The sequence below is a fragment of the Polyodon spathula genome, chromosome 6 (genome assembly GCF_017654505.1).
Source record: "Polyodon spathula isolate WHYD16114869_AA chromosome 6, ASM1765450v1, whole genome shotgun sequence".
Taxonomy (NCBI): domain Eukaryota; kingdom Metazoa; phylum Chordata; class Actinopteri; order Acipenseriformes; family Polyodontidae; genus Polyodon; species Polyodon spathula.
The window spans coordinates 25,596,286-25,621,666 of record NC_054539.1 but is presented as its reverse complement, the minus strand read 5'-3'; the positions used below and the strand labels follow the sequence as shown (position 1 = coordinate 25,621,666).

At 34.9% G+C, this 25,381-nt stretch overlaps 2 protein-coding genes across 8 annotated transcripts in view; both read right to left on the bottom strand.

Moving 5' to 3' along the window:
- Positions 1–26: 26 nt before the first annotated feature.
- On the bottom strand, positions 27–8,631 carry LOC121317057 (leucine-rich repeat neuronal protein 4-like). Of its 7 annotated transcripts, none has more exons than XM_041252632.1 (6): positions 5,840–8,631; positions 5,608–5,658; positions 4,070–4,689; positions 3,190–3,385; positions 2,910–3,026; positions 27–2,487 (listed from the first exon to the last, which is right to left on the bottom strand). In XM_041252632.1, exons 3-6 carry the CDS (start codon positions 4,674–4,676, stop codon positions 1,527–1,529), a joined length of 1,881 nt encoding a protein of 626 aa, XP_041108566.1. In that variant the 5' UTR covers positions 4,677–4,689; positions 5,608–5,658; positions 5,840–8,631; the 3' UTR covers positions 27–1,526. The 7 variants fall into 7 exon arrangements, with proteins under 7 accessions (XP_041108566.1, XP_041108568.1, XP_041108565.1 ...); XM_041252634.1 differs by having other exon boundaries at positions 4,070–4,685; XM_041252631.1 differs by having other exon boundaries at positions 5,608–5,643.
- Positions 8,632–8,867: 236 nt separating this feature from the next.
- LOC121317056 (fermitin family homolog 1-like) overlaps positions 8,868–25,381 on the bottom strand; it is a 28,060-nt gene continuing 11,546 nt past the window's right edge. The window contains exons 7-15 of the mRNA XM_041252629.1: positions 24,027–24,134; positions 22,853–22,984; positions 22,193–22,242; positions 21,298–21,422; positions 20,120–20,226; positions 18,926–19,150; positions 18,271–18,395; positions 10,817–10,958; positions 8,868–10,553 (exon numbers count right to left, since the gene is read on the bottom strand). Of these exons, the coding sequence (XP_041108563.1) occupies positions 10,380–10,553; positions 10,817–10,958; positions 18,271–18,395; positions 18,926–19,150; positions 20,120–20,226; positions 21,298–21,422; positions 22,193–22,242; positions 22,853–22,984; positions 24,027–24,134 (1,188 nt within the window). The 3' untranslated portion in view covers positions 8,868–10,379. The remainder of the gene's footprint in view (positions 10,554–10,816; positions 10,959–18,270; positions 18,396–18,925; positions 19,151–20,119; positions 20,227–21,297; positions 21,423–22,192; positions 22,243–22,852; positions 22,985–24,026; positions 24,135–25,381) is intronic.

Here is a 25,381-nt window from a genome sequence, read left to right as displayed (position 1 = left end):
AATTTATCAGCTTAATGTTAAAAATACTTCCTCTGCAGTAATGCCTGTAGTTTCGCCCCTGCCTGAGCCAACACCCTTCTCCACTTTTGCCTTGACAACTTTACCCACAATCCCCCCCCTCCTTGGGTGTTGACTCGGCAGAATCTGGTAAATAAAAAAAGCCAAGACAATCTTTATGGTTTGGTTTTGTGCATTACTTTACCTCTCCAGATGACAATACTCATGTGTGAACATATAACCCATGAATAATCGGATTTCCTCCAAAAATATTTTGATCGTGAGTGACAGTAGTGGACATTCCACTCCAGGAAAACATAATGCTCTGTTTACTGTGTCTATCTCTGAGGCAATTATTGGCTAAAAATAAGCTATTACGTAAAACTGAACAATTTATATAGCGAGTGCCTATACCTCCTAATATTAGATGACATGTCAATAATGTTGACTGTATATACAATATAATTTAAAAAAACATCCCTTAGAATTGCAGCACAATTTACACACAAGACACACCTAGACGTGCAAGATCTTTGAATTACCAAATTAACACATGGTAAATATCTTGCAATTTTATGTCAATATTAATATTTTATTTTTTTGCAAGAAATAAAAGGAAACTTGATTCACATTAGCCATACGTTTAGTCTTTAACATGTCTTTGGTGACTCCACAAGCAACAATGAAATGAAAGGTTGGACAATACTGTACAGCTGATCATTTATCCACAATATGTGTTTCTTAAAACAATAGCAACAACACACAAAATGATTACAACCCTAAAAAGGGTAAAAAAAAAAATTCAAAAATGCAACAGAAAAAAAAACAGGTTACTTTGAAGCAAATTGTTATTTTAAATTAGCAATAATCTGCACATTTGAAGGTTAGTATTATGTACTAGTATGTAACTATTACAATATATGACGCCAAATTAACATTATTGTCATTTGTTTTATTATACATAGTATTTATATACAGTAGTACAATATTTTTATAGTGGGATTAGCAAGGTTCTCTTCTTTCTGAAGCCATCTGGATGAAGTGTTACATGCTTGCAGATATATGGCAAAAGTACTTGCCTTGGCTTTTCTGGGTACTTTTTTTTTATACACAACTTCTAATTAGAACTTTCCGTATTGAATATTAGGGTAACTGTTTACATTTTAGGCACAACTATATGTGTAAGGGAGAAAAAACAGTATTATGGTACAGTGGACCCTGATCACAAAGCTTTTACTCATATTTAAATGTTTTCAAGAATAGTGTAACATTTGAAGTTCCTGAAACTGTTCTAAGCTGCTGGTAAACAAGGCAAGTAGAGTCCAGAACAGTTTCATGGATATCAAACTTATTTTAAAACCGATTAAAAAAAACTTTCTTTAATGGAAATCAAACATACAATTTTAAAACTGATTAAAAAACATTCTTTAATGTAAAGCTTTGTGAATGATGTTACTTTAATTCTGTCCAACTAGTTTTTAACAAATTAAGGAGACAATTGTTTATCACCCCATTTTACATGAAAGATCTTACTTCCCCATCTGGTGGCTGAATGCTGGGTTCTGTATAGAGATTGAGTTTGTAAGGTATGGAAATTCAGGTGGTGGATTTTTAGACCTCTTGTACAGATATACTGCCAGTGTGATTACAACAAGTAGAAGCAAACATGTAGCTGTGGCAAAGGCATAGACGAATATTGTATAATCATACTCTGTTTTGAATGTAGTACATACTTCATCGGAGGTCCCTGCTTTGTTCTTTGCTGCAGCACAGACAGTGTGTGTTGTGCCAGCTGGAAGCCCGTACAAAGTAAACGTTCTTAATGTTTCGTGAATGTGATCATTCATCTGCACTAATCCGTCTTCTCGTTCTACCTTAAGATAGTACTCACTTACAGCAGAATAAGGAGCACACCAATGGATTTTGGCAGATGTGTATGTAATTTCAGAGACATCTTTGAGTGTTGGTGGGTTTGGTCGTAAAGTACCTTGAGTCATTCCTGGGCATAAGCATTTATGTAGCTTCTGCAGGTCCAAGCAAGGAATCTGAACATCTCTACAGGGTTCATAGTCACATGGCACCAATTGAGCATTAAATTCATCATGTTTAGATGGTAAATCATCAGACTCAAGCTCGTCAAATGTTTGAAATGGAATGGTGGGATATCTCGACGGTCTGTGTTTGGTGGTCTGTATAGATGCTTTTGTGGTCTCTATTGCTGCTGTTTTTGTTGGTTCTGAAGCTGCAGCTTTTGTAGACTCTGAATTTGTGGAAGTGGATGTCCCATCTGTTCTTCTAGATGAAGTGTTTTCCTGTCCCACGTTTGGGACTGCCATCCCTGATTTAGTCTCTGTAGTCATTCCGCTAGAAGTTTCCGAAGCTGCAGATTTTGTAGAATCTGAAACTGTGGAAGTGGGTGTCCCATCTCTTCTGGTAGTTGCAATGTTTTCTAGTGCATTCTGTGTACTGGAACTTGTAGTTGCTTCATACCTGTGTAAATATAAAACAAACAATAACTATTGAGTAAACTTCCTAGCTTGTGAAAAGGCTTTTCAAAAAACAAATGAATGCAGAGTTGAGTAATATTCTAGCTTTGTGTGTTAATTCAGTTCAAATAAACATAAGTCAATTCCACCTATACGTGAGTTACCAGTTTTCTCCAGGTAAGAATAAATAAGAGAGACGTTGACTACTTTTGTGTGTTTTTTTTTTTTTTTTCTTTTTAGTTTTCAAGATTCACCCATTTAAAGCCCCCTAACAGAGCAGGTGAATTAGAGATACTGTGGATACGGTAACCATTGTTTCTAAAGTGTCTTTGTAAAAGAATACAACAATATAATAATGTACAAAAATAAGGATATTGATAGCCAGACCTGTGCAGTTGTACTGTTACGTAATGCTGTAGCTCTTACCTTTCAAGATTCTTGCTGGAATTAGACAGAAGCAAACGGAGCCCAAGCTCACAGTTAACTAGGCTTTCATTATCATTTTCTGTCGTATTTGTTGAGTCAACTGAGCTCATATTGCAGCTAAAATCATACAAACAAAAATGTCAATTACACTTTTATTTCTATTTTGCATATCATTTTTGCCCTAATATTTTAAACAGCAAGTAGTTTCAGATTAACATTTACAAAATTAAATGATTTTTGCAACCAATGAGTTTAAAGTTTAAAAAATAAAAGTACTTACTTTTCGATAGAGAGGAATTTCAACTGCTGCAAATTGTTGAAAATCTTGGAGTTTCCAGTGTTCAGTGAAACTATGTCTTTGAAGTTCACTTGGCTTAATTTGAGCATGCATTTTTTTAAAGAATATATTTGATGGCTGAAATTTCTTTCCAAATGGAATGTTTCAAGCTTCTGTAAATGACTGCACCAAGTGTCGTCTGCCAATAATAAAATATATTAATTAGTGATATTGAAAGAAAACGTGGGATTTATTGAAATTTATATAGATATAGGCTAAGGTGAAATATTACACACGTTGATTTTGCACTACAAAAAGTTTACCATCTTGTATTTTAAAGCACCCTATCATTCTAAATTCTGTCCTATATAGCTTGTATATTTTTTATAATGCTTTTTGAATTGCTGTACATGCAAACCACGTGTTAAAAGCCATGCAATACCAAGAACTTTTGCGTAGTTGTATCACACTGACACACATAACCATGTTTCTTCACTTAAAACAGTCTACTTTTGTTTGTTGTGTAATACAGGTATACATTAGCACAAAGAAGGTCTGTGCATTTACAATATACTGTATATGTAACAAATGTTTTATGAAGGTACAATGCTGTACTGCAGATAAGCACTCACCTCCATGGTGGTCTGAACTTATAGTATAAGAGTCCACTATGCTTTCTTTGTAGGGCAGTGTCCCTTTCCAGTTAGATCTCCACTAAACACATTTTGTCCTGCTTTAAATGTGTCAACGACAAATAGTTACATTTTGTTTTCTTAAAGGAACACTCAGGAAGTGTAGAGGGGACTCATACCTATTGAACAAAATGGAGAGGGCTGCTTTTTGGTGTTTTAGTCTGAAATGTGTTTTCAAGTTTCGTACTCACGTGTTATATTGGTTTTCCTTATGTCCAGCTCATTGCGGTTGCCTGATGTGTTAAAATAGGCAAGCGGGTTTCCTGATAGGTTCACATACACAAGTGATTGGTAAGTGTGTAAATCGTTTAGATGAACATTTTCTATTTGGTTTTCTGCAACGGACAAGTAAGTGAGGTTGGTCTGTTGTGTCACTGGCAATGATACAAGCTGATTATAACTAAGATCCAACACTTTTAGGTTCAAAGTTGTATTCATCAAAACCTGTATGATGATGTTATGATTTAATAGCAATGTGTGCAAATCCAAAAGGCCTTGAAAACTGTGGTCTGTAAGCTCTGAAATATTGTTGTTGCTTAAATCCAGGACTTTTAGGGTTGCCGGTAAACAGAGAGGGAACTTCGCAAGGAGGTTGTTTGAGAGATTCAGATATTCTAATTGTACATGCTTAAAGATCCCACAAGAAATGTCGCTTGAGTTCAGGTTTCTGTTAGAAAGGTCGAGGGACCACAGGCTGCTGTTTATTTCAGGGACAAAAGATGTGTTGCTACTTGCTTGGTTGCATTCAGCTCCCCAAAACACAGACATGGTCAGAACAGAGCTGAGAAACAGGAACATGTTTTTAATCTGTCTGTAAGAAATTTGGGATAAAAAAAAAAAAAAAAAAAAAAAAAAAAAAAAAATCAGTAATACTGTGAAACCTAGTATGATTAAAATAGCTTCAGTTTTGACTTTTTTTTTTCATTTTTAAAATAGGAGACATTAAAATAAAATAAAAAAAAAACAATACCGTCATTGTTTAAATCATTAAAAGATGCAATAAAATGAGTATACTTTTTTAAAATATATTTAATGGGTGGCAATATTTTGATCTGCCACTGTTTTTAGGTTAATTGAATAGACCTTTTATAAATACTGTATGAGTATTTACATACAACATACTTTTCTTGTGGTTATCTAAAAACTATATACGTTTTAGTAACAAACTTTAAAATGTATCAGTAAAAGCACACTGGCTGCTGAAATCTAACGTGCATAACATTGCTAATACAGTGAATTAACTTTTAAATACACATTTTATAAACATGCATTAGTTATCTTGTCATGGACCTGTAGCATATCGTAAAACTGGATGGTTAAGAAATAAACAATTCTTATGAGACACAAACATATTTTAGTGTTTATTTTATTGTGTAAGACTACTCTTCAGCAAATACTTCTGACAATCATCAGGCAATTGCTCAGTTCAAGAATGATACACCATGGCTAAAATAACATTTTAAAGACAGTAAACTTTTAATTGAATTCATATTTAATTCTCACAAAATGTGTGGTGTTGTATTTTCTCTTAAAAAAAACAAAAAAAAAAAAAAAAACTAAAACAAAACAGAAACTAGATAAAATCCAGTCTGTGGATTTCAGTTTCCTGTTGTAACTGTGGTTAAATGTAGCCAGTATCCTATTGCTGTTTACAAAGAACAAGCCATGTTAATTAAAATAAAAGGCAATCAATGTGTAAGGAAGGAAATACAAAATGAAAACTGCTTACCTAATTAAAAACTATTTGTATAGTTCTCTTCAATCCCTTTAAAAAGAACACCTTCAATATCACATGTGCATGGTTAGATTTGTAAACATTCTTTACTGTGAAAATAATTATTCATAAATTCAAAAAGTTCAAAATAAGATCAAACTTGTCAGAGCTTAAGTGAATTAGATAGACCAGCAAAACTTGTGTCTACTTGTCTAAGTTTCTTGTACATTGTGTAAAATATACTCACCAGAGTTCACAAGAATTGAATATATTCTTTTGAAGTGTCTTGGATGCAGGGTTTGGGTTAATAAACTCAGACAACTGCATGAGTCAGACCATTACAAGCAGTCCTATGAACTGTACTATTTCCTCCCCCTGGGAATTTATTAGAACCCTTTCTCTTGATATTGGGAAAGAGGGTGTGGGCTAGTGGGGTCTGTCTCATAATGTTAATATACTTTTTGAAAGGGAGTAGCCTTTATCATTTTGATAAACAAAAAACCTGAGCATCAAATACAAGGAAATACGTAAATGTTCTTAAATATGGGGCAATACAGTGTACTCACTTGGCAACAGCATGTATTCATTGCTTATTTGAGTTGGTTTCATATAATTCTACCGCAGTTTATAGTTTAGTGCTAGAAGTTAAGGTTGATGAACGCAAACAGATTTTAAATCTTTTTTTTTTTTTTTTTTTTTTTATAACCCAATAATAATGTTTATTTCTTAAACGTTCAGTTTTAAGATATAATACAGGTCCATGACAAGATAACTAATGCATGCTTATAAAATGTGTATTTAAAAGTTAAGAATTCACTGCATTAGCAATGTTATGCATGTTAGATTTCAGTCAGGTGACGAGGGGCAGGCACTGCCAGACACTTGCTTTGATGCTGCCTGGGCGTGTTCCTTGACAAATTCCCACCATTTAGGGTCACTGATGAGTGTGTGAGTCCTCCCTTACGGTAATGTATAAGGTTAAATATTTTGTTGATTATGACCAGTACATGTTTACATTAACCAATTCTTTTGGTTAACGTTAATCACTTCAATTCATGTTCAGCTTTGACAGGTAATTGTTATAACAATAACCTCAGCCATAGTGAAAGCTGAAAATGTTGTACAATATTGGTCCTAATCCTCTACAATGTATGTGGAAGCAAAAAATAAATAGTTACATTGAAAGGGAACCAATGAAAATGTACTAATACATTTTAGTTTTAGATGCTATGTGAAGCACACATTATGGTAGCCAGAAAATATGGCATCCTAGTGAGTGAGGTTTGGGGCAATTTAACTGAATATGAAACAAAATTATTATTTGTGTTAACATTAGCCAATATCAGCTAATGCAATTATAACATTAGCAACTTTTACATATTAGTTTTCTAATCTGTATAGGAAGAGAAAAAAAAGGTTACAACCCAGGTTGTTTTTTTTTTCTTTTTAAAGTGCGTGGTGGAAGGATGGGTTTTAAGGAGGGATGCATTCCTGCATGACACATTAGATAAGCAAAAAGCATGATAAAGTGCTTAGGGGAGGTAGTACCATCTTGTGAAGGCACTGTTAAGCACATATCATTGTAGACTGCTGTTCTGTACAAGGTAAAATCCATCAACACTACTATCAGTCACTTAACATAACAAAGTCAAAAGGAAACAGTTTTTCTTTGATAAAACCTAAATGCAAATACTTGCCTACAATAACACAGAATTGTACATTTTAATCTGATGGAAATTGTCAATTCTTATTCCTAATTTCAATACTTATAATAGATTGTGTGCAAAATGTAACCGTTTAACAAAGGTCAAAGCAAATATGTTGGGACTACTTCTCAAGCATTGTGCTTATGAGTTTATCTTTTTTGTTCTCTCACTCTCTCTTTGTATAAGTTACCTGCAGTGTAAGAATGGAACAAGGATTTTTAAGAGATAAACAAAAATCATGCAAGTTGGGTAAGTCTCTGCACAAAAAAGGAGTCTGCCAATGTATAAGTCATTATCACTGTTGTCGGAAGGTCTAAATTGCAGACTATTACAGCTTGAATAGGAGTGCCCCATAAAATCTAATATTTGAATAGTTAGTAATAAGTCTGAAGCCATGCTGATAAAAAGGCTCTTACCATAACAGACTGCATCAACTATATTAGTGAACTTATTATAAAGCAGAATTTTACTGTCAGTGTCTATGGCAAGATGTACCAGATTCTTTGGGAAGGGTTGATATGTTTAGAACAAGTTGTATAGGGGTATAATAATTCACTGATGGATTGTTTAACTGTGTTGTTATTTACATATACATTTTTCTGCTAAGAAACTGTTCCCTACAATCAAAAAAGAAGAAAATACCCATCTCCAAACTGAAAGAGTGTGTTCTAAATGGGGATCTGGTATCAAATGGGGTTTGAGGTAACACCAGAGTACTGTATCTAGCAGAACACTTTTCAATGTTGCTATCAAATCTAAAACAAAGCATAAAGCTGGCAGATTGCATAATGGCAAGTCACCTTGGGGCAGAATAGCTTCATGAAAAACACTACATTACTGTTGTAACATGCCCGTATTATTTGTGTACCTATTTTGAAGACAGCAGAAAAAGTACATTATTAAAAATCTACCAACATTAATGTTATTGGTACTTTTTCTTACTAAATTTAACTTCATAACTTGACTTACAGAAACAGAAAGCCCATCCCTTTCAATGTAGTTTATAACAGGTGAAAAGAACACATTCTCTGTATTACCAGCTTCTTCCATTAGACTGATGCATCATAAAAGTCATGGTTTTAAGGTTTTTAATTGCTCTGAACTTTTCAAAGAAAATTATGAAGTACAATCAAGCAGGCCATGTTGATAGAAATCCAGCAGGTGTTGCTAAAGCCAAGAAAGCATAACATTAGCCTTTGTACAGCCTGCACATCAATACCTGTGTTGTTTTCAAACCACATATTTACTTATATATAAACAAACAACAACAATAATACATTGTCATGCTGTTAGCATATAGTTAAAGTTTTAAAGACAGACCCCCCCCCCCCCCCCCCCCCCCCACCTGCAGTGTTTACAAGAAACATATTACATTTGCTTTATCCTGTGTTGTCCATATCACATAAGTAAATCAACTAGGGCAGAGATTTTCAACCTTTTTTTTAAACTGTACCCCTTCTGTCAGGAGGTTTCAGCTAAAGTACCCTCTACAATTTTCGCTCACTGAATGGTACCACAGTTGCAATGAAGGGCAGAATAATCTGATTACACCCCACCCCCCCCCCCCCCCCCCCCATTTATTTAATATTAAATTTTTCACAACAGTCTGGTGCTGTCAAACTGCTGATTTAAGACAGAATACAAAACAGTAGGCTTAATTATTAAAACTTAATTACATGTCTTTGGATGCACAGAATTAAAATACAGTATTTATGAATATCTTTGGAAACACTTGCGCTTTCTATTTGGCAAATCATTACACTAATACAAAATAGTCTGCAATGTAAATGTTTATCACGTTACCATTTAATTCCCACCTCAGCATAATTACGTGTGCCATTTAAAATGTTTACAGTATCAAAAATATCTGTTATATTAAATATATATATTATAAATATATTAAAGCCAGCCTAATTATCCAAAGCTTTGCACTTCGTGTTTTAATCCTTCTTTTTTGCTATGCAAGTAAGAAATGCATCCATTTCAAACAATGACAACATAATCAACCAGCCACTATTGCTGTTACTAAATGCAGCCGCGATAATAAATAAAACAAAACCCGGTCGAAGTCTGAGTATTGTGATCAGCCTACTATTTATGTTTACTGGAGCATTTATACTTTTAAAAAATATATAGCAGAAACACTGTGCTTCACTGATACGACAGGTTGAAAAGAGCAAAAATCATGAGCTGCATAGAGCGCTCTCCATAGGCACAATTGGCAGATGCCTGCTTCACCTCTATAAAAGCCATGCAATCGAAATTGCACATGCGTACAGGTGGAAAAAGTGGACACGATAGATTCTGTATATTTATTTTCATCTGTGGTTCTCTTTGAGTTGCTAAGCAAAGATTAAATAATTATACACAGTGTTTTTGAGAATATAGAATTAATTTAAAAAATCATTATTTCTTTTACTTTCATTTTAATTTGTGCATTTCTGAGGTGTTCTGTGTACCCCAAGTTGAAAATCCCTGAACTAGGGGATTACTTTTACAACTTTTGGGAATGATTGCTAGGAGAAAGTATTTTTTCTTCTAAACATCGCAGTGAATCCAGAATTGTTGCAGGAGGGCGCATAATCTGGACACATTGTGATCCTTATAAGGTCAATTTTCTTTCTCCTGGCAAACTCTGGCAAACTCCCAAGTAAATGTTAATAAAAGGTTTTCTCCAGCTAATATATGACTCAAATGTGATTCTAAACACTGCAGGTACAAAATAATTACTGTAATTTGGGACTTGGCAATTGAAGAATTTCTGTAAACTCATTTCCAACGTGGAAAATCATCAGAAAAAAAAAACTATATTCACGAGGAAACTTTCAAAATGTATTTATCTGTCCAAAAATAATCATTTGTATGTTGCTGCCATCCTTTTAAATCACTAACATTTTCAATATTTCAATATTTGAACAGACCCTGTTATGTGTATTACATATATCACAATGTTTTTAGCAAGCCAAATGCATCCTTTGTCAGTGTCATCTGGAGTTTGTTTTGTTACAGAAAACGTGGAGTTAGTTTGGCCAGTGATTCACTGTGCTCATACATTTAGAATAAGCTAACAGTAACACATTCTTAGTCCTGGCCTCCTGTAAGCTTATGGAAAAGTTCTTCATCTAAAGTTTCATTTTGATCCTTGGATCGGGTTGACAGGAAAATGTATCCTCCAATGTACTCATGGACGATCTTACAGTCGCAACTCAGGCAGGCAAATGCGATTGACACATTCTGATCAAACTCAATTGCCACCTGAAAAACATCCAATCCCCCCAAAAAATATACAGTAAATAGCTTCCTTTAAGTAACAAAGACAGTAGTTAATTTATGTTAAAGTTTTTGTATATTTTGCATGGAATTAGTGATTCACATGGATTGTCTTTTATGAAATGTATTTCTATGTTTTTTGTATATGTAAACCAAACTGAATTATAAAGTCAGTTTAATGCAGTACAATACGGCACTAATAAGCAACACACTACAAATCCTCTCATGAAACAATAATCTTACTGTACCTGACGAATCTCCCAGTTTACATTCCACTGCTTCATGTTCGAGAACCGCCAGGTTATTATTGGAAGACAAGTACTCATATCTATCCTTATTAATCTGTTGTAGGAAATTCCCAACAGCTCATCTTTCTTGCATCCTCGAAACCTGTGAAGTATGCATGACATAAAACAAATATACAAATATTAGTAAAGGTGAGATAAATTACTGACTACTCACTCAATAGAATATGCATATTCCCACTGTGGGATAAAATGGATAAGCAAAGTTCGAAGCTCCATCGCTGATCTAAAAATAGAAATATTTTTAGATCAGCAAGTGCCATCTATCAAAATGTGGCTGGTTTACGACACAGGTGCACTGCTATTTATGACCTAAGCTAAGCAGAGATTGTATACGAGGTAGATCACGTGGGCTGTCCTTTCACTTTGGGGGTGTCGCAGAGATGCTGTACATCTCACCTCTCTGTAACAAGTGTGTTTCTTGTTTTCGTGGCCATAACTTAATAACATAAGAAAGTTTACAAACGAGAGGAGGCCATTCATCACACCTTGCTTGCAGGTAGCTTATTGGTCATGGTAGTGTACTTGAAAATGAAATGAGGGATTGCCACTGACTACAAGTAGAAAAGAAAATTAAATTGCACATAGCATATCTTTTTCAATTACTACACAATACTTAAATGTGCATTTTCTAGAATGATATTTCTGGAATGTTTTTTTTTTTCTAAATGGAAATAAAAAAAAAAAACTACATTTTTATTTTTGTTTATCAGAGTATTTATACTTCTAAATAATGCACAAAGATTGTGCTTCACTGATTAGTATTCAATTATACAATGAGTTCAAAACTGCAAAGTTAATGAGCATCACTGAGCACTCTGAGCAGAACCCTAAAGGTCTCCACACACCGGGCATGATGAGATTTGTATTCGAAAATGGTATTTTGGCTGCGACACTACCTTTCACACCAGTGGCGATGTCATGGCAAATTTGCTCCTCATCCCCATAAAAATATATTAACAAACAATATTAATATGCATCAAAATAACTATCAGTGTGTCTGTATGAGATAAAATAAGTTAAAATGTATTCAAATTAGTTTTGGATTTTTCAATATACTATTACAAATAATAACTGAGTTATGTGTATATGTAAACATACACATACACATTACCTACTACCCATTATGCCTCTGGCTTTTAGGGGAGCGACGAAGCTCCTCCACTCCTGTCTGTTTCTGGCATGTCTTTCAATGGTTCCACAGCTCTTCACCATGTTGTTTTCGGGCGACCTCATTTTTGCTTGCCTTCAGGTGTCCATCTTACTACTGTTCTGATGAGAGAATCAGTTTCCATCCAAAGCACATGGCCAATCCATCTCCAGTGCCTTCTGGGAATGATGGTGCTTATATCTTCTTGGCTGCACTGTGCGAGTAGGTCTTGGTTTGAGATTGCGCTGGGCCAAAAAATACAGAGAATTTTTCTGAGGCAGGTTGTATGGAATGAAGACAGTTTGGACATGTCATACTCTGTCACTCTACGGCATTCTGCACCATAGAGTAGTATTGAAAGTACACAGCTCTGGTAAATCTTGAGTTTAGTTTTGAGCACCTGAAGGTGTTCCTGGCTTTATTTATTCTGTTTCGGATGTTCTGACTGGTTCTACAGTCCTGGTTGATGGTGCTGCCCAGGTATGTGAATGTTTCTGTGCTGGAAATAACGTGATCTTCTGTCTGTACTGGTGATGGTTAGGCAATGTTAGGTATCTGTACAGTTGTGGTTGATTTTCAATCCGATTTGCTGTCTGAATATGTTGAGACGCGTTGTTTTTTCTTCTGTGGTGTTGGGTATGTGATAGGACAGCGAGATCATCTGCCAAGTCAAGGTCTTCAAGGGATGGGAAGGGTGTCCATCTGATGCCTCCTGGCATATCTTCTGTTGTACCCCGCATGACCCACTCAGTGGCAGTGTTGAAGAGTATTGCAGTCATGACATACCCCTGACGCACTCCTGTTTTGACTTCAAAACTGAGCTCGCTGTTATCAACACTGCATGTAAAGTTGGAGTAGAAGCTTTTTACTATGCAGAGAGGGATTCCATATGCCCGCAGAAAGCACTGTAGGCTGGTCTTGTGAATGCTGTCAAAAGCCTTTTCAAAGTATATCAAGTTTATGTAGAGCTGCCGTTGCCATTCTGAGCATTGTTCTATTACGTAGAGTGAAGATCTGGTCTATGCATCCACGCCCTTTCCGAAAACCAGCTTGCTCTTTATTGAGAACATTATCAACTGCATGTGATATACGCTGGAATATGATCTTACACAGTACCTTGCTTGGCACAGAAAGTGTGATACAAGGACAATTATTACAGTCAACGAGTGCTCCTTTCTTTGATATCTTTACTATAACCCCACTGATCCACTCATCTGGCTCTTTTTCCATTTCCCAGACTTATGGGCTTCACTGCTGTTTCTAGATTGTTGTTACTTGTTGTCGCACTTCTTGTTAATCTCCTCATCTGCATTCCCCTCTTCTTCATCAAGGTCTGCAAGTTAACTGCAGAAAGAAGGCTTTCTGTATTTCAGGGGACTTTAGCTTGTCAATGTCACAGCGTCTATGTTCCCTGTTTGGTGGGCCCACACTTCTCAATTTTAGCTTGATGGGGGCTGTCACAAAATGATGGTCGCTTCCAACATCTGCTCCTCGTGCTGTCCGTGAGCGTCGCCATTTGAAATTGGTCAATCTGATTCTTATCTCTACCATTTGGAGATGTCAGTTGGTGAATTTCACGATGTTGAAATAGGGTTGTGCCGATGACTAGATCATTCATATTGCAGAGATCAACAAGCCTCTCTCCATTTTCATTCATGGTGCCACACCCATGTCTGCCCATTGCTCTGTCATTGTTTGTATTGCCCTTACTGACCTTGGCATTCAGGTCTCCCATAACTATAGTTAGGTCGTGGCATGGTACTTTCTCTAGCTCTGCCTGTAGTGCGAGGTAGAATTTGTCCTTTACTTCCCCATCACTATCATAAGCTGTAGCGTCTCATCTCTGCTGTGACCTGAGCTAGCTTCCCTGTTTTGTACATTGTCTGTACATTCCTAAAAACAAGTTCGGTTTTTGTCTTGGTCTTGAGCACTTCAGTCTTCGTGCCAGTGGTTTCCTTTCAGCTTTCACCACTGGCAGTCACACAAGTCATTCATTCACTCCTGCAGGATATCACACACAGTAATGGTCGATTTCTCCGTCGCTGTTTCCGTAACAAGTTTTGTTTTTTACAGGACAGGGTTGTTAGCCATGTTCCCAACCCCCAACCTGGAGGACCAGGTTGTCTGTTTTGTTGGGCCCTTCCCCCGCAGACCAAACCAGCATGGTTAAACCTGCCAGGAGCAAAAGCCCCTGCCAGCACAGACTCATTACAGCACGCAAGCTGTCCCGCCACGGCAAGACAGACACCAGAGGACAACGACACCTGTGCCTTCTGCCAGTTCTGTTGTGAATTCAAGGATTGTCTTCTTTCTGTTGCTTAAGGATGTTATCTTCATTATTGATCATCCTTGTTAGACAGCTTTTTGGGTCTTCCAGTTCTGGGTTTGTCAATTACTGACTCTGTACTTGTTGATTATGCTTCCGATACAACACCTTGAAAAATCGAGTGATTCAAGCTATTTCACTCAATGTTTTTCCTTCTTTATGCAAGTCAAGGTTGTTATAATAGTAGAAAACACCAGTGGAGGCTTTAAGTAAATTGTTGATGCTCATAATCAGGGGTCTACTTAAATCGCAATTTCGCGGAAATTGTGTAATTGAGGGGCCACCACGAAATTCACCTCTTTAGGGGCCAATGCATACCGGACAAGTACGGAGAGAAAAAAAAAACAAAACCTTGTTTAAATGAACTACTGCACAATGCAAGCGACGCAAACTACGTATCTTCCTTCTGTAGATAGCCCTTTTTTATTCCTTCGCCATCCTTTGTGTATTGCACTTAAGCAAAAAACAAACAAACAAAAATGTCCACAAATAACATTTACAAAAAAAATTATTCAACGCGGTTAACGTTGTTGTTTACTATTCAAATGACAAAGTTTTAATCAGCCTATCAGTGCGTCTGTACTGCTTTACTGTGACCTGTACTGTGCAATAGGAGGTGGGACAAAGTTGGTGCTGCATTGTTTTGATTTAGGTTGCTAAAATCCAGTTTTCAGCATTGGAGGTAAAACAGCAGAAATGGATGACAAGAAAAGCAAAGTATATTTCTGCTGATTATCGTACTTCCCAAAGAAACTGTACATGCAGATGGCGGTAATTGTTTTGCATATCTTAATGTGTCTTTGGAGAAAATCCGATTGATCGCTATTTAGCTTCAGAAATACACATTAAACAAAAGGTTACTACAGAGGCTGCTGAAAAAAATGTAAAATAAACAGCTTTCAGAAAACAAACTGGAAAGTCAGCGTAGACAAAAAGTATTCCTGTCTGCAAGTTAAATCGTTACTACAATGATCTAGCACAGCCACCTTGCTTCAACCTGCTGCTTACCTTTTCGTAGTTGGAATTTTAGACCCGAATAGCCATGTTTTCTTTGTTTTGACTCGGTACTAATAAAATAAATTATTAGATGGAACAAATAACATGAAAACGAATGTGCTGCATATATTGTCTTTTATTAAAAGTATGCCAGATAGCCTTGGGTAACTGAGTTTTGGGGCTGTTTCTAATCGATTTCGACATCTGTAAAACTTGGCAAAGCTTTACCTTAACTTCCAACCAATTCAGTGGATTGAGAACGTGCAGTCTCAGGTATGGGCAAGTCAACTGCAGGGGATGCTGCATGCTTGCCTTTAACAAATGACAGCACTCTGTTTTAGTAAGGAAGCAAGTACCACTATTTTAGGCTTTATAGTGCTCTGAAATACTATCTACTTAATTTATTTAATGTTTAAACAGGTCCGCAAAATGTCCGCGAAGTCATAATTTTATTCTGCAACCTACCCATGAAAAATACGTAAATTTACCGCGATTTAAGTAGATCCCTACTCATAATGCACCAGAGTAGAAAAATGCAACATCTAAGACTTTTACACACACACTATATATATATATATATATATATATATATATATATATATATATATATATATATATATATATATATATATTTTATAGATATATATATATATTAGATATTTATATATATATATATTATATTATTTTACTTAATTATGTATTTATTATGACATTATGTTTTATTTATTTTACTGTAAATATTATGTATTTAATCACATGCAGATTAATCTAATGTAAAGCAACCAGCGATGACAAACAAAAAAAGCAAGAATATCAACATTACAATTAAATACTAATTAAAAACTTGCAAACATATTTTAGTTTTTATTCTGACATGATGTAATAGACGACTCTCCTCTGTGTCATCAGCTGGAACAAAAATCACACGTATGATATTTCTGTTATACAGCTAATAAAAATGTAGAATACATAATAGCTTTTCAGAATACTTATTTCAGCAAAGGTAAACAAATCATACACACCAGCTATATCCAGTTCCCTAGAAATGGACTGTCAGATCTTCTCCCTCATTGCTGTGTCTATCTGGGTATTCTGATCCTGCAATAATTATTTTTTCTTCTACCACTGCTTACTGAAGGCACGCAAGGGAAGCTGTTCCTCATTGGTCAGTTTCCCAGCTGTTGCGCAACAAAATCGCAAATTTAGACACCAATCCTACTTTTTTTGCATCGCATCTATGCCACGTTTGTGTCGCCTGTCGCATCACAAGCAGTATGGAAGTCTTGTAAAAAAAATACATGTTTTATTTTTTTTGGGTCACTTATCGCATCACGTCTGGTGTGTGGAGACCTCTACAGGCAGAATCGCCAGGCGCCTGCTTCGCCCACCCCAGGATTAGTAGCCAGATGCTTAAGCAGAAACATTGTGATGATGAAAATAATCTTTTGTTAATAATGAAAATAAAATTAAAGTGACTAAAACATTTTATTCTGGTGTTGATTACATAAAAAGGTATTGACTTAATTCTCAGACTCCAGTTAAACTGGTCAAAGGTAAGACCTTGTGATAAGACTGTTGCACAAAGCAACACCTTGAAGGTTTTCCATAACACTTGCTTTAACCTGCTGTTGCTAAGCACCGAAGACTAGTCATGCTATCTAGAGCCTGTTAGAAAAAAAAGAAAGTGGCTGCCAGCAAATTTTTTGTGCCGATTTACCAGATTGCTACAGTCTAATTGACCAAACTGAATTCATTCACATACATTTTTTTGTGGTTTGTTGGGTTTTGCAATATTAGCTGAATATCCCCTATTTTTTTATAATATGACGGCTTGGCGTCAATTTAAAAAAAAAACTTAATTAACAATAATAATACATTTTATTTTACATAGTGTTACCATGGATTACAAATTACAATGATCTGACTGGAAAACTACAATTCAGGATGGTTGATTAAATTTAACGTGGCCAGTGACATCAACACATTTTAACATTTAATGCCAACACTGTTCTAATCTTTATTGGTCGAAACGTCCAACCATTTTTATTTGTACTAGGACAGGATCATGTTATACATGGTTAATTAAATGATTTGTGTAGCTGAGGTTTTATAAAATGTATGTTATTTGAATTGGGCATACATGTAAAAGGTTTGATGAGTTACATTTCAAAAACTGCATGTGTGATGTATCAGGTTGGTTCACCTGGTAAAATGAAGTCATTTTTGAATTTCTTTTTACACAAAGTTAAAGTCAAGTTCAAATTTGCTACTGAAAGTTGTCCAAAATAGCTCAGAATGCATCTGAGAGCATGTACAACCCCAGAGATTAGTTTTGCCTCATGTGTTTGTAAAAGTGATCATTGGCCACTTTCACCCATGTTATCGGAAGTCAGTTGTGTAAGATTATGATGTTCCTATGTATGTTAAACATTTGAGTTTTTCATATATCTACACAACCCCTTGTACAATTATGATTACGCATTAAAATTCTTACCGCACATTGACAGTATTATGAAATGGGGGTAGATATACAAAAGTGTGTCTCCCTGAGTGTAAGTCATACGTTTGTTTAATTTATCTAAAAAAAAAACTACTTGTCAAATTCTGTTTAAACTTGCTACATTAAGGACATTTTCCTGCACAAGTGAATCATAACTGATTAAGAGGTTTCAAGATATTTAAATGTAATGCAGTCATGCACATAGTGTTTGGGAAAGCAAGGTAATGCTATGAGCTGCAACTGGTTCTGATAAGAATTGTTAAGATACAATATTCTAATATTGTCCCATTGGTATCTATAAGGTTTCTGAAAAAAATAATCAGAAATCATGCCAGTAAGCATACATAAAGAAGAAACTGATAAGTGTGTTTTGTGATTGAGTGTTTAAAGCTACAGATGAATCACGGTAAGTAGAATTACTGTACCTTACAATATAGTATTTGATGCCAAACTCAGGTAGTGCCTGCCATGCTTGTATAAAACGCATTTTGGCTTCCACAAGAGACATTTGTGAGACATTCTGATGTGCTTCCAGGATACGTGCTGTTAGCTGTTTAAAACACAAAAGGATGTTGTGTAGATTTACAGTTATGTAAACACTCATAACACAGCATGTTTTGAATTCAGAGGAAAACTGGACTGAAATAATTGTATTTTACTATACAGAATACATTTAAACTACTACAAAATTATTTGAATGATCTTAAATGACAGTGGTTGTAAACTCCATACCATATGAATGACCCTGTTCAGAAAACACTTTTTTGGTTAAATATATAATTACGTATTTATGCAGTAATATAATCTGGCTAGAACATTTCAGCATCATCCAGATTACATCAGATCCCTTCTTAAGCATTACTAACCATGCCTTTCATATTCATGAAATGGGGTAACATTTTTCTAAAGGCACTTTAAAGATGTAAAAAGCCTCAAGACTGATCAGACAGATCGTAATGGCATTCTAACCTATCAAGTGTCTAGAATATAGTTGATTCATAGAATAAACAAGAAGATGAAAGGGTGATGTCATCTAAAAATGCACAATTCACAAGTAATATACCTAACATGCAGTTCTACCTGTTTGTTTTTGTACTTTTTCACGAATCTGGGAGACACAAAGCATTCTGAGTTCATCTCCATGGCTTCTAGATTCGGAGCAGCTTGTGCTTGAGCTGAGTTTAGGTCCTTCATTTTCAGGAAAGACTGAATGTTGCGGACTTCAGTTCGGTAGGAGCTGTAGGCCATCGTTTTCCCTTTGGAAGCCAGCATGCATGCTGCCATCCATTTGGCGTACTGATTCTCCTTCAGAAATTACACATAATTTGTCTAAGTATTAGATTATTGTAATATTATGCAACTCAATCATGCTATGCGGATTGAACAAAAGGTGGAATTCATATAACTAAGCAAAATATTACATTTTTGTATTACAATTTTATGTCTAGATAATAGGTGTGATTTGCAGAAAGCAACAACAGTTTATGTATACAATGACATTATGACATTATTTTCTGCCTACAATATTGTTAAGTATATCATTAAACACAACATTAATTAGATACTTTAATCCAGAGCCATTGATTCATGCTTGAAAATAATTTCCAGAAAATGTCAAAATTCCTTTCCATCTCTATTTTGAAAAATATACATACATACTCTTTAAACAATTGGTGATAGTTTGTGCATTTTCCTATTTTCACCAATCCACTAAAATGGATCGCTTTCAATGGATATCAGCATTGCTCAGTCCTGACCACCTTGCGGCACCTCCTCAAGACGCACCTGTTCAGACATCATCTGTAAACCTCACAACTCTTGACTATACTGGACTATATGGCACCCAGTTGAATCAGTACTTGCACTTAACTGCTCCACACTTTGTTGTATTCTACTACTGCTCTCAATCATAATTATATTGTGTGTATCTTGTACTTGATTTTATTCTAAAGGCAAACATAATCACATTTTTTGTAATTGCTCTTATTTGAAATCGTTCTTATCAGTTTATTGTACTTACTACGTGCTCTTAATGGAATTTACTGTTATAACCAAATATTTGTACGTTTAACTGCTCTTAGTCGAAATCGCTCTTAAACGTAATTATTTATTGTATTTTTATTTTCTCATTTGAAATTGCTATTACTTACAACTGATTTTATTGTATTTTATGACTGCTCTTGTCTGTAATGTGATACTTTGAAACAGTTGCCCAGGATAAGGATGTCTGCTAAGAAATAAATAAATAAATACATTTACTAAAGATGGTCTTACATTTTCACATCGCAGGTAGATTTCATTCATGCCATCGGCTACAGGAATTAAGAGTTTGATTCCAAATTTTTTGCTTGAGACATTAACATCGGGTACAACTTCACAACCTGTAGGATATTCAGGAAAAACACTGGTCAGCAGAAATGAATATACATTTGAAATCCCTATGATTCAAGTGTTCATAAGATCCTTGTGTTCATAATGGCAACATACACATTAACCTCTGCCATGGATATAAACACCAAGCAGGAATCAGTACCGTGAGACATCCACAGCATGTAAAATAGAACTGCTTTATAAATTTACATATTTTATCAAATCCACACATGTGGTTCTCAGCATAGTTGTCAATAACCCAGCCAATCAGGCGCCAGTCATGACAATTAAATTATCATGGTGACATACATTGGGTTCTTAAAGAACTACCTCTCACGTAAAACAATACCAAAGTGTTAGGCTTGGAATTCATTGGGATGTTGACAGGCAATCTACATACATTAAACACCAGCGAGAACCTATGAGAGCAGTTCCAGGTGCTCATGCCTTCCCCACACATACACAATCAGCAACTGTTTCTGTTAACAAATACCGAAATTGCCTTGCTTCATATTTCATACAATTGCAGACTTTTTTTTTAAAAGCAGACAAAACTTTTACATGCAACTAAGCACATTCTGTCAAAAGGCAAGCTAGGACAAGTCAGTACACCGTCATTAAAGAAATGCAATTGAAAGAACTATATTTTTCTGCCTTGAGGGGTTGTACAAGTATTTTCTATGTATAATTTTATTGTTAATTTACATCTGCAATATTCAATATACAAAAAATTAAAAGCAAGTCCTGTTTAGAGCCCAATTCAATACCCCTTTTACATAATCTCTGTATCAACAACAACCATGTCATTTCTATTATTTTTCATTTTATTTCACCAAGTGCAAATGTCATGGGCAGTGTTATGTGATGCACTGCCGATGAGAAATCAGCCCCGTCATGAGATGTTTTGCTGGGAGAGTGTCAAAGTTCAAGGAACAAATCAAATCAAACAAGTAGTTGCTTAAACAATTGACATGTTTGATAAATCTGGCCGTATATTAGTAAATTTATCTTTCAATGGGATGAAATGATACAATTATATGAAAGGCGGCACCGTGTAACTGCGGTGTATAGTTCAGACATACCTCTTAGGTGCAGCTGTTCAATGGGTTCTGCTCGAGCACTTTCCATATTCTTGTAGTATGATATGGAGGTGTCTTTAAAAACAAACCAGTACTCTTTATACGCTCGCAGGGTCAGCTTTTTGGGCCTAAAATTAACAAAACAAATTGCAGTAAACTCAGGGAGAAAGTGTTATGCTCAACATAAAGATAAGGAGAAAATGAAGAAAGAAAATACAAAACTACAATATAGCTCTATATTAATACTCCCTTGTGTAACAGTTTCATTTTCTTTGTTGCCTCTTCAGTGCAGATGTTAAGAAAACAAACATATGTACTGTATAATTGTGTGTGCCTCAGAAGTTATTCATTTTTGTTTAAAACACTGAAGGACAATTGCCAAAAAAAAAAAAAGAAGTTTTTAAATAGAATATCAAACAAGCGTTTTTGGTTTTTTTCTTTCTTTCATCTGTACTGCCTAACAAAGAAATAACAAAAAGATAATGAAAGTAATTATTGAACAACCATTTCCCTGTACATGTTTTACAGCTTTAATATGTATCATTCCATTTTCTATAAACTTGAATTTCAGATTGTGTTGAGTAAGAGGAGAAAAAAAGAAACCTATTTGTTACTGGATACTTAAATGGAGAATATACTAGTGTATACTTCTGTATACCACTGAGAAGTACATATTTTTTTAAAATATTGCTATTTTTTCATTGGTATGATATGACTTTTTATCAGCCTAAAAACATACAAATTAATAATGGTATTATTAGACATATATTTGTGTATTTTAAGTAGTTATTTTATCCTGTCTATAATCTTACAAGAACAGTTGTACAATTACAGAAATTACAACACATTTAGGTTTTAAGCTGTAAAATAAACTTAAACTGGGACGTCTTATACTCACCTGAAAAGCTTCAGATAATCAGAAAGCTTTGGTATATCAGTGATGTCCTCCTAAGGTGAACAAGAAAAACAACTTCCCTTTAGAAATTACATTTGGAAAGCAGTCGATAGTCATTTCAGTGGACTATAGTATACAAATATTGACTGGAACTGGTGCTTATAATGAAAAGATATTGCTCAGAGTTTCATGCTTTAATTGTGTGACTGCTGCAGAGAACTGTTTCTAGTCTCCCTGGTCGTGAGATTGCTTGATGTTTAATACAATGTAGAAGTAAAAATAAATGTCACAAACTTTACGTAGGGAATTAAACTCATACAACCCCCTTCACGTGGATGGTTAATTATTTACTTTGGGAGTACAATTAAGAAAACTCATCCTGAAATTGTGTGTTGGAAGAGAAGTACAGCACAATAAAAACACCCCAACGCAGTATCTGCACTGTGCATGTTTGTTTACTTCTTAAATATACACCCAGCCCATATAATTTTTATTTGTCCTTGTGTGCAGATGCAATGTAATTTAATGCAATGTCCAATATAGTCAGGGTGTAAACCAACACATTTTTACCAGGCTGCAAGATCTGGTCTAGTTTCCTATGGTGAAGCTAACAAGTAGCTATTGATTATTAATTATTCAAGAAATGAAAAAACAATGACATACCAGAATTCTGTCTGAATGTGGTCCATCAAGTGTCACTTCCAGATTAGCTAGGGCAGCTTCTACTTCATCTATGTCAGGCTCATTTGAATAACTTTGCGGTTCAGAAGACTTGGATATCTTGCTTATATGGTACTGAAAAAAAAAAGAATAAATGTCTTGTTTATCCTTGTCAACTGCACATTATAGTATTTGTTAACATAAAAAAGAATACACTAACTTTTGTCTTTAAAAACAAAAAATTGTCTGTGACAAGCCTAATAGCCAGTTTTCTACAGCCATCTTGTCATTCTCTGCAGTGTCAACTGTGGGTGCCCTATCATTAACTTTAAAACAACAGCAAGGTAAACAATCAGTGTAAGAAATTACAGCTGCAAATACATATGCAGCATAATATCACATACAGTCGCATGGGCAAATGAGAAAAAACGCAAAGAAAGTGATTTCTATAATTTTATATGTTTTATTGAAAGATATAAATTAAAAGTAGAGATTCAGCTTTATAATAAAACAACAAATTAGTACATAACATGCAAAAACTAATTTAACCAAGTCTTTTTGCTATTTTTCTGGTATTTTAATTTTAGTTGTATCATTGCCATTTTGAGATTGTTGCCGTGCTTTTTAGTTTTAACCATTTTGTTGCTTTATTTTAATCACCAGTTGACTATTTTTTTTCAGCACTTGATAATTATGTAATTATTTTTATTCTATAATTATCATTAGGTGTTGGTTTTCAATCACAATTTTCAATAATTAGCAACAAATGGGTTTCATACGAAATATGCTGATTGCCCAAATGCTTTTGTCAAAGTATGAAATTAGTTTTTGTGTGTTTATTTTTTATTGTAATAATTTGTTGTTTTAATATGAAACTGAATCTCTAATGTATATATTTCAATCACTTTGTGGTTTTTCTCTCTTTTTTTATTTTAAACTGCCTAAATACTTTTCTCTGCGTCTGCATGTTTTCATTTTCTCAAACAATAAAAGGGATGGATTTACACATTGGTTGCACTGAAAAACATTCTCAGAAGATTTTGAGACTGAAATCTGATACTTGCTAGGTGGGATAATAAGGCCCTGACTGCTCTATTATGTTCTTGTCAAGGCTTGTTCTTCCCTAACATTAAAAACAAAACAAATCAGGTTTTACAACTGAAGGTTAGGTACATACCTGCAGTGAGGCAAACATGAACATTTCTTCTTCAGTGCATTCAATTTCCTCCAAAAGTATTGCCCACCGTGCCTGTTCATAGAGTTGGTTTATTCTGACAGCATCGTACTGTCGAGCAAAGCAGGAATAAATCCATCAGAATATAATTAAAGTTTCACAAAATTAATTAATTTTTCGAGGTTTTCAACAACTATCAGTTAACCGTTAAATAGCAATAACCAAAAACATTCATATATTTGTTTATTTTATTCCCAATCATTATTAGCTTTTTTTTTTTTTTCCCCGGAAAAAAATACCATTAACTACTTATACTAAAGTTATAACAAACAAAGTAAAAATACTGACAAGCCCTTTAACTTAATGTTTGGTTTGAGTAACAATGCCCAAAGACAAAGATAATTGGTATTGTAAGAATGTATTTGTCAAATATTAAATGTATTATCCAAGTGTAAACAAAAACTTTACATTACTATATATAAAGTATATATAATTTTGTGGATAAAAGGGCAGCAGTTTAAATTAAAATACACTCAATGCATACACACAGTGCAAGGGTAGTTTATGGCTGGGCTGGCCCAGGGCCGCCTCAGATTTAGGTCTGCAACCCCATTCACATTTGCAGTTTAAGGTACCTTTGCGCGTTCACATATATGACTGAAAAGCAGGCCTAAAATGTGATGAATTGCTTGTTTTTTTTTTTTAATGGAACGATGGCCTGCACTCTGAATGGAAGAGCTGCCGGAATATAGATTTTGTAGCAGATGTTTCTTAATATATAAAACATATATTATTGACTATTTTGACTTAATGTTATGGTGTGTTATAGACCGGGCTTACCCCCACCCACAACCACATTATTCTCAAAGGTATTTAGAACATAGGAAACAGCAACTTGCTAGTGTTGACAGGTATAAATATTTATTTTTAGACACAAAAAGCTGCAAGGTTAAATGTGCTAATGTGCTTTTTAATCAAAACAAAACAGACAAAACACTAACTAAAACAACTTTAACAAAATAAAAAGGCACAATGGCCAAAACAAAAGGGTATACAACAACTTACAAAACATAAATAAACACAGAAACGGACGTAAATACAACACACAGACCTTCACCTTCACCAACATTCACCTTAATCATTATTCTAACCTGTGATCAAACTATTTATACACCTGTGGCTGCAGCATTAATTAATCATTTAATCATGTATTCAATTCACGGCTCCAGCCACATTCACACATATTCTGACAGGGAGGAATTTAACCCCCTCCCTGCCAACCCATTATTCCCCACACCAACGCATATGTGCCTTATGCTTTCACCCTGCCACACTTGTCCATAAATATATTTGAACAG